This window comes from Triticum dicoccoides, chromosome 5A (assembly GCF_002162155.2).
Source record: "Triticum dicoccoides isolate Atlit2015 ecotype Zavitan chromosome 5A, WEW_v2.0, whole genome shotgun sequence".
NCBI lineage: Eukaryota > Viridiplantae > Streptophyta > Magnoliopsida > Poales > Poaceae > Triticum > Triticum dicoccoides.
Genome location: NC_041388.1, coordinates 52,322,412 through 52,332,595, shown reverse-complemented (window position 1 = coordinate 52,332,595; position 10,184 = coordinate 52,322,412). Strand labels below are relative to the sequence as shown.

Genomic DNA, 10,184 nt, shown 5'->3' with positions numbered 1-10,184 from the left:
ACAAGGGTATGTAGATGCACTCTCCTCTCGTTGCTAGTTGACTCCATAGATTGATCTTGGTGAAACATAGGAAAAAAAATTTGTTTTCTGCAACGTTCCCCAACAGACGAGCCTTGTAAAGACCAACTGTTCCATCAACTTTCTTTTTTATCTTGTACACCCATTTACAATCAACAATATTTTGGCCCTTCACAGGAGCAACGAGGTGCCACCTATGGTTTTTTTTCTATCAAGGCGCCAAATTCTTCATCCATGGCTTACTTCCACTTGGGATTAGGAGTGGCTTCTATATGTGACCTTGGTTCAGCTGGAGCCAAAGAACTTGATGCAATTGTAACACATCATGTCATTGGAAAGTGCCTTTGGTTTTGATATACCATGTTGCAACCGTATCGAACACCAGGTGGTGTAGATGTGCCTCCAACTGCAGAAGGCCCGGTGTAGTCCGGTGTGCCATCCACCAGAGCAGAGGCATGTCTTCCTGGCGCGTCAGGATCCTCGGCATCACGAGAGCTATATCTCGCTTATAGCGACATACATGCTCCCCTCGCCTGAAGCTTTTATCCCTCACATAGGTATTGGGCCGGGTCATTACATTTTCTATTCGCTCGCACCTAGCCCGGAACAAAGACCCTCATTAACTGTACTATTTCGTTGATTGTCTGCAGGTTTTTCAGGGGGGTTGCTTTTTTCAAATAGAAACTATTTCTTTTTGGACATTCTTTGTTTTTTCTAGTTTCTTTGTTTCTTTCTTGTTTTCACTTTTCACTCTCTTTGCATTGGTTTTATTTTTCATTCACTTTCTTTCTTAGTTTTCTTTGTTTCTTTTTGGGTTTACATTTGTTTTCTTCCCCTTTCTTTGGTTTTCATATTTTTCTTTCCCGATTTTCACTAATTTGCACTTTTCTGCATTAGTTTTTTCTTTCTTTTAGTTCAGTTTTCTTTATTTCCTTCTCGATTTTCTTCATTTTTCTTTGGTTTTTGTCACTTTTCTTATGTTTCTTTGTCGGTTTTCATCGGTTTTCCTTTTTTACCACGTGTCTAGTTTTTTCGGTACATTGTGTACATGTTTAGCATACATGTGAATTTTTTTTTCATAGACGTTGAACATTTTTCAAATACACAATGTATATTTTCTTAAATACATGTTCCGAAGATATTTTCAAATACATGGTACACATTTTTTTAGTATACATTCAAAAAAATTAATTGCAATGAAAAAATTCACAATGCATATTTTCTTAAACAGTTTTTGATGTCTACATAATTACACAATAAACAGTTTTTGATGTCTACTTTATAAATCAGGAATATCTTCTTATACATATTTAACATTTTTTAAATATCTGATCAATATTTTTTCTGTTTCCTTTTCTTTCTTCAGTTTTCTTCTTCTTTTTCTCTTTGGTTTTCGACGTTTTTTTCCGGTTTTCTTTGTTTTTTTACCTTTTTTCATAGACATGGTACATTTTTCATACACGAAAAGAACATTTTTATACATGTTTATCATTTTTTTAAAGTACATGATTATTTTAAAACAATATATGTTTTGAGGTCTAATGTTTTTCTATACAGATTGTACATTTTTCATATACAGTAGGAATTTTTCTTTTATACTTGTTTAACATTTTTTCAAATACTCGTTTCCAAATACGTCATTGTTTCCAAATAGATCTTTTAAAAAAATTCATATAGATGGTAAATATTTATAAATACTTTTGTAATTGTTTTAGTGCCATACAACATTTTAAAGCTATGCTAACATTTTTACATTGTATTAGCATTTTTCAAATACGTCATTAACATATTTTTTTGAAACACGTGAAAATATTAAAGTGTCACATATATTACATTTAATTGTACAAAACAATTTTTCTGAATTGTGAGAACATTTTCTTAAATTGTGTAAACATATTTTAAACTAGCTCGTGACATGTTTTTTCTTTTTATTTTTTTAAAACACATTTTACATTTTTCATATACATGTGGAACTTTTTTTGATACACATTAACCTTTTTCAAATACATATTTGTACAGGTTTTGATATAGATAAATGAACATTTTCTTAAGACATTTGTAAATACACTATGCGTTTTCTGATTGTTAATACATTAATATACTATGCACATTTTTCTACCTAATTTTAATTGCTACAAATAATTTTTGAAATACACAATGAACATTTTTCTATTGAACAATGAACTTTGTCATAACACTTGGTGAACATTTTTTTAAATAGATTACTAACACTTCCTTATGACATTTTTTAAATACACAATGAGCAGTTTTTACAATGCAAATACAATTTCTTAATACTTGGCGAATATGTTTTCAGAAAAACGTTCTTGAATTAAGTTTTCATCACCCCCTAATAATAAAGGTGCTATTATTTCTGGTCGTTCATCACAAAATTGGCCCCGAAGTTGCCCTAAATTACCCACTATGCCATCTATAAGTCAAGAAAATGATTCATTATTTTTAAACGCTGCCAGATTTATTTCGTGAAGGGGGAAGTGGTGGCGAGTCCTCCTAAATCGGCAATGGCTATACATGCAATAACAACGAATTATGCGGGGGCTTCGAGTGCTAGCCAAATTACTGAAGGGAAGTGGTCTAAACCGTGTCACAACATGTATAAGATGAACATGGACGCATGCTTTATGGAGGATGGATGCGGGGCTACCGCGGCCGTTCTTCGAAACCACCATGGACATGCTTTGGCTGGTTCATCGTCCCTGGTTAGTCACGTTCTCGATGCCCCCTCCGCCGAGGCGATGGCATTGAAAAATGGTATGATGCTTGCAGACCAACTTGGTTGTTTCAATATCACTTTTGAATCAGACTGCCTCGAAATTATCTTAGCATGCAAGGGGGAAGTGGACATTCTGAGTCCTTATTCGGCGATTTTGAGTGACTGCTTTATATTAGCTCAAAGAATTGGGGGTGTATCTTATGCTCATTGTTCAAGAGGGGCAAACCAAGTGGCACACAAGTTAGCTAGATGTTGTTACAATTCTAATTGTATAATTTCGTGGGATAATGATCATTCACAGTTTATTCTAGCTGAACTTGTTTCTGATGTATTCCTTATTTGAGTTGAATAAAATGTGCCACAAGTTCAAAAAAAACTCTGATACACTCAGATGTCACAAGTAAACAAGCAGTGCGGTGTCTGCGGCCCCACTCTTCCACGCGCAAGATCACGGATTCATTCCTGGTTCAGCTCTTTTTTCTTCCCTTTTCTCTGCACGCCTCCTACATCCCGTGCGCAGTAACGTGCCGTGCCCGTCGTGACGCCCCTGCTTTTTTTTAGCATCAGTACAGACACAAGCGCTCATATATACGCGCATACACTCACCCCTATAAACGCACACACACACCCTACCCCTATAAGCACCTCCGAGAGACTGAGCCGGCATATCATCTTGAGATTTACGAAGTCATCGTAGGCGCCTCGTCATCAACGGGAACGTCTCCTCCCACTGAAAGCGCATCGTCGGAAATCCTGAAATAAATCCAGAAATAATGCGAGCACCAGGATTTGAACCCTGATGGGTTGGGGATACCACTGTCCACCTAACCAACTCAACGACATGTTGATTCGCGACGCCCCTGCTTTTCATTATTTCATTTTTTTTTGCTTTTTGCTTTATCATTTCTGTATTTATTTTTCCTTCTTTAAATTAATTCATGATTTCCAAAAATCCAAATTTTCAAAAGTTGCATGTTTGAAAAATATATTGAGAGATCATAAAATGTTTGTGATTTTAAAAACTGTTCGCATATTATTAAAAAATCATGATTTAAAAAAATAGAAATAAAAATTTCAAGATTTTGAAAAATGATCGTGTATTCAAAAAATATTCTGTAATTTTAAAAAATGTCCATGAAATTTTTGAAAATGTTCACAAAAATTAAAACAGATCCGTAAATAACGAACAAAACAAACTGTTGTTTATGTGGAGGTTTTATTAGGGGATTTGTAGAGGTCGTTTTATGATTTTATTTAGTCCCTCGCGCGTCGGTAAGAAAAAGATTTTTGTGTTTTGTACAACACTGAGCCCAAAAAATTGACACAATTTCCCGTGGGTTTGCTTTTGTAAGCTATATAAAAATGACTAAATATTTATCTTGCCTCTGTACATAACTATGTTTATTCTGGTGCCATAATTTTTACTGGTTATGGAAAACACCGCTACCTTAGGTCAAGGCGAAACATATCCTCCTCCATGGTGCTTATGCCTGAGTTCATATTCCTCCTCAAAAGAGCTCCTTAACCCTCCTCCTCCTCCACAAAAAGAGTTAGGGTTTTTGCCTCCCGCCGGCGCCACCGCAGATCCGGTCCTCTCCGATGGCCCTAGGGCCATGGGGGCGCGGTGGATCTCGGCAAGGGCCGGCGGGAGGGCTCCATTTTTAATTGTTTCTTTTAGTTTTGCTAGGGGTTGTGTCCTACTCAGGAAGACGAGACGACGACGGCTCCCTGAAGATGGTATAAAGGTCTCCTCGTCTAGACCCCGTTCCGGTGGTGCGTCTAGCATCGTTGGTGGGCGTGTGGAGGTGCGTCTCCGGCGGATCTATCTTTGGTGGATTTGCTCGGATCTTGTCGTTGTTCGTCTATGTTCGTGTGTCTTCGAGTTGGATCCTTCTAATATACATTATTCTTCATCTGCGGCGGATGTTGTTCTGGTGCGCTGGTCCTACGGGGCTTTAGCACGACGACTTCCCGACTGTCTACTACAACAAGTTGTGCCCGACTTCGACGATGGAGGGGTGATGACGGCGGCGCGCCTTCGGCTCGCTTCAGTGCTTGTAGTTGTCGATAGGTGGTCTATGGACCTGGATGCATTTTTTATTATTTCTACTATTAGTTGTACTATCATGATTGGATATGAATAGATTAGAAATTTTCTCACAAAAAAGGCGAAACACATCATTTATCAGTCTAGCTTAGGCATGGTCCATCAAAGCAATTTGCTCAGCCAAAAAATATTTTGTGATGGCGCCTTACGAAATCAAGTCTTATGAGACCATTACATTTTTAGTTTTTTAAAATGACATTTGAAAAGTCACTTATCTCATCATGACATCATTAAGACATAGTTTGATTTTTAAAGTCCTTATCTTATCATGACATTGACTTTTTTTACCTCTGTCACATATGCATAATCTGGTTGTTTTTCCCTCATTACAACGCATGAGCATATTTGCTAATGTTATCTAAAATATACATGAATATATGGTTTATAAGAGAAAAATATATTCTTGAAAGAACCGACAAAGAAAAGAACCTACCAAAATAGAGCAAAAATGCTAGACCTACGGACGAACGATCTACGTAAAGTTACCTAACTTGCCTTAACTTATCTCTTCGCCCCGAGGGCCCCCTTATTTCCTCTAACCAAAACATGCCACCTAATTAGTTATGTTAATTATGTAGAAATCCTTACGATAGGTATAGCATTACTGAAAATGGAACGAGCGGAAATAGGGAAACAAGAAAAGGCGAATGGAGGTGCGAACGGAAAGAACCGAACGAAAAGCAGGGCCGAAGAAAAGAAGAAAAAAGTGAACGGAACGAACTCGAAGCTATCCTATGGGCCCCCATACACATTCGCTCTGGGCGAAGCGAGGAGAAACCTGTTTGCAAAAAACAAAAACAAAAAAACGCTGTCCGTGCGCGTGACCCACATAAACGCTACGCGCACACCACGCGTTACCTTGTCCGGATCGGACATGGAGACATCGCCGTCCTCCTAGCTGCCTATATATACATCCTAGTACATCCTCACGTACCCCGCTCGTCTAGACATCGATCCCCCGTCGAGAATCCGAAGCCAGCTCCAGCCTACGCGCGTTTCTCGCCGGCCGGCCGACCCAGCTCGCGCGCACAGCAACGTTCTGAGCTCATGTCGACGGTAGTAGGCGCACGTTCCGAGCCCACCACGCCGACGGCCACCCGCAAGCGCCCGGCGGCGGAGCGCGTCGCCAACGGCAACGGCGGCAAGAAGGCTCGGTACTCGTTCGGGAGCATTCGCGACTACGAGACGCTGGAGGTGCTCGGGGAAGGCGCCTACGGCCAGGTCTCGAAGGCGCGCGACCGCCGCACCGGCAAGAAGGTGGCGGTGAAGTGGATCCGCGCGCCCGACATGCCGGCCGTGATCCGTGAGGCCGGCTGCCACGCGGCGTGCCGCGGCCACCCGTCCGTCGTCGACATCCTGGACGTGGCGACGGACGCCGACACGGGGGACATGTTCCTCGTCATGGAGCTCGTCGCCGGCGGGCTCACCCTGCGCGAGCACCTCTACAAGCCTCTCTCGGAGGACGTGGCCCGCGTGATGATGCGGCAGCTCCTGGACGCGGCCGAGAGGCTGCACGGAGCCGGCGTCGTCCATCGGGACATCAAGCCCGAGAACGTCCTCGTCACCATGTTCGGCGAGCTGAAGGTGGGCGACTTCGGGTCGGCGACGCGCCGGAGGCCGCCCGGTGTGCCGTACGAGAAGTGCCGCGTGGGCACGCTGATCTACACCTCGCCGGAGCAGCTGGAGGGGAACCGGTGCTACGGGCAGGCCGTGGACATGTGGGCGCTCGGGTGCATCATGGCTGAGCTCCTGGCCGACGGGACCCTGTTCGTGGGAGACACGGAGGAGGGCATGGTCGCCGAGATGGCCAAGCTACGAGAGCAGATCGCCTCCACGGGGAAGATGGACCTGGAGTGGTTCCCGGATCTTTCGGAAGCCGGGCACGGCCTCCTCACTGGCATGCTTGCATTCGACCCCGACCAGAGGCTCACGGCGGTGGAAGCGCTTCACCATCGGTGGTTCAACAACAACGAGGCCTCTGCTTCGTGACTGTTAAGTTAATTAGCTTCATTAGACCGATGGACGAAATGTTCAGTGCATTGCTCTGTGGTGTCCCAGAGTTAGCTTAATTATCCTGCAACCCTTCTGCAGGTTTGTTTTGGGGAAAAGGTTTGGATAAATTTAAGCGTGTATGCACCAACTTAATTGAGATATAATCTATGTGTGCTGTTGTGCGCATCCTGATTTGAGATAAATCTTTGAAATGCACGATGGACTTGCTACTTATGCAAATATGCTGCAATGTACAGAACGTAGTATATATTCTCTTCCATTTATCCTTCAATCGTTGGTTTTTCATTTTTCATAATCAGATAACTGCACGGCAGTGACCACATTTTTCCTTGCAATATTCGAGTCCTCGGTGACTCAAATGCTTTGTTCAAGTCACTTGGTTAACAGTGATTGAATCTTCGAGACTGGCATGTCAAAAATACTCCCTTTGTCCGGAATTATTTGTCGCGGAATTAGTGTAATTTTGGAAGCGCATGCGCCGCTGCTCAACAGAACAACATAAACAATTCAGTTGTATTCCCTTCGTTTCTAAATATTTGTCTTTCTAGAGATTTCAACAAATGACTATATACAGAGCAAAATGAGTGAATCTACACTCTAAAATATATCTATATACATCTGTATGTGGTAGTGCATTTGAAATCTCTAAAAAGATAAATACTTCCTCCGTTCCATAATATAAGAACGTTTTTGACATTAATGTAGTGTGAAAAACGTTCTTATATTTTATATTTTGAGACAGAGGGAGTATTTAGGAACGGAGGGAGTATTCAAATAGTAGTAGTATATAACAAAGAATGCACATACAACACGAAAATTCGAATCTGAGCCCGGTCTCAGCTGATCCCGAAATCAGCATCGTCCACATGCAACTGGATCTGTGTCACGAGATGTATTCTCTCCCGTATCTTGCTTCGTACAGAGGTAAAAAAGAATGTGGGCCAACGCTCACTAAAGGCTGCACGAGGTGACGGGTGTTGGCCGGACCAGGATCGATCGCACGGCCCGGTAATGTTTCGGAGCCGTCCTGAGCTGGCTCGCTGCAGCGGCCGACTTAATGGTTGCCAACTACAACAGCCTTATAATCGCTCCAAAAAAAAAACAGCGTTATCCTTTAGACACCGCCGCCCAGCCTTCACCCCACGCAATCTGCCCCAAATGTATGTCATTGGACAAACTTTGTGTAGGATTTACTCTTATCAATCTTGTACCCAACCTTCAGCGTCACTATTTGACATGCCCCCTGTATGAACGAATTACCTGTGATCAATTATGTTTACCTGCATGGAATTCCATCAACTAGGTTATCACCTTTCTTCTATCAGTTTGCAGACTGTCCTGAATTCCAGATCACCAATTCACCATTGAGTTATTCTGTCACTTGTCAAACACTGCTCGTTCATCCATTCAAATGTACATTCATATGTGCTGACACTGCTTCAAAAGGAAACGTTTCCAACCATGCCAATAACACACCTCCAAATTGCTGACATACACATTTCAGTTTTAGAATTACTAGTAGAACGTCCGTGCGTTGCTACGGGCTATAATGCATACATAAATGAATCAAACAAATGATTAAGGTCACCTCTAAGGTCGAAGCTTATTTCTCCCTCATACATTATGGCGTGTTTGAGGCTCCTCGAAATTCAACCATCTAGACAGTCGGAGATCCCCCAATCCAGATCATATGTGGGGAGAAATGTGATTGTCCGGACTATGGGCCATGCTATATATCTCCAATACGCAGGCCGAACACAAAAACCTATCCCATGACACACCCTTCTCCTTTTTCTGTCGGACCCTATCTTTCCCGCACGGCTTCCGGCTGCAGCGGGATATTTCTCGCTAGCTGGAGCCCTTTCTTTTAGAAACGGGTGACGCCCACCTCACCTTTGTTGTGTGTTGCCCGTGCATTGCTAAAGGGGCATATATATTCTAGTATTCAACATTAATTTTGTCTAATATATATTTTTTAGGGACAACTACATTTGAGCCCTTAGTTGTGTCACACCTGTTTGATTTGCCCCAAAATTCAAAAAACCCTCGTTTCTGTCCAGCTTGTTCCATCCTCTTATACTTTTGCCCTTTCACCGTTTGACCGAAACTTTGAAAATTTCATAACGAATTCATACTAACTCCAACAAATACAAATAAGATATCAAAATGTTCAGAACAACATCACCTATATGTGCATGTCATTTGCATTCATGAAAAAAGTGTTCAAAAGCCCCCATCTTAGTTTGACCTCATATGATCTCAGCATGAATAGTTAAATCTAGAAAATGATAAAAAAAATAAAAAAAATCTGAATTTTTTTGTGGCAAACATTGACTAATAATTAAATAAACTAAATTCTTGACTTTGCAACAGGCTTCTACTGAAAATCTTACAAAGAATTGAGTGTTTGGGAGTTGTTCTAGGTACCTTGTGCTTGATTAAGGGTAGTGGTTGGTCGGCGGATGCAACAGCCTTTGGCCGTCCATGTGTTGTCAGCTGTAGTTCGTAGATCCGTCATGTGTACCCTGTGCCTCATCCGTTAATCGTCAAAGATGAGAAGCTCGATTCCTTTATGAACCCCGTACAACTACTTGTATTACCTGATGCACATGCAGACAATAGCTCCTAGTTAGCACTGAATAAAATTGTTTGCATCAGGGATTCACCAAGTAGTTTGTTTCCCGGCGAGCGACACACAAGTACATCAGGTAGATGGATTATAGAGGTTAAAAGTGCATCGATGTGTTCTTGTGAAAGGGAAAAGAAGAGGGCTGCTATACCTTGGCAAGTGGGAGGCGAGATGATCCATACCGGCGAGGCGCACCATGTTCTTGAGTCCGAATAAGTACGGCGGTTTGGCTCCGTCGTGGAGGCGGCTTGGACACGCCAGTGTAGGAGTCCTTGATGGCCTGGAGCTCCATCTCCCACGACGTCTCGGTACGATCGCTAGCGTCACCGCCGCTGGTGGGACGGCGTCGTGGGCGGAGTATGTAAGTGCAGCGGCAACCGGTGTTTGGCTAGGGAGATTTTGATCCCGTTCAATCGCTAGGTAGGACGTGCGCATGGATTGCTGGCAGAACATTGCATCAGGGGCCTTGAATAGGATGGCCGACCGTGGAGGAAAAATTGGATGACAGATCATAGGGTGTTGATTTTTCTGTGTACGTTAATCTGGCCGGCCTTTGGGGTAATTTAAGTTTGTTTAAGAGGAAGCGCTAGGAATCTGATTCCTTGTACGATGGATTTCATGTCGATACGTGTGATGGGCTTGTAAATGTGGCTTGGGCATTAGTATGTTCCTTAATCAGGGGC

The 10,184-nt window shown here is 42.4% G+C and overlaps 1 protein-coding gene across 1 annotated transcript; it reads left to right on the top strand.

Annotated features, from left to right (window-relative positions):
* The first annotated feature begins 6,205 nt into the window (after nt 1-6,205).
* LOC119296965 (putative cyclin-dependent kinase F-2) lies at nt 6,206-7,005 on the top strand. The gene has a single exon (XM_037574953.1). It carries the CDS (start codon nt 6,249-6,251, stop codon nt 6,846-6,848), a length of 600 nt encoding a protein of 199 aa, XP_037430850.1. The 5' UTR covers nt 6,206-6,248; the 3' UTR covers nt 6,849-7,005.
* Nucleotides 7,006-10,184: the final 3,179 nt, after the last annotated feature.

What these genes read in the sequence shown, in the direction of transcription:
- LOC119296965 (XM_037574953.1), top strand. Translation starts at nt 6,249, where the DNA reads ATGTTCCTCGTCATGGAGCTCGTCGCCGGCGGGCTCACCCTGCGCGAG.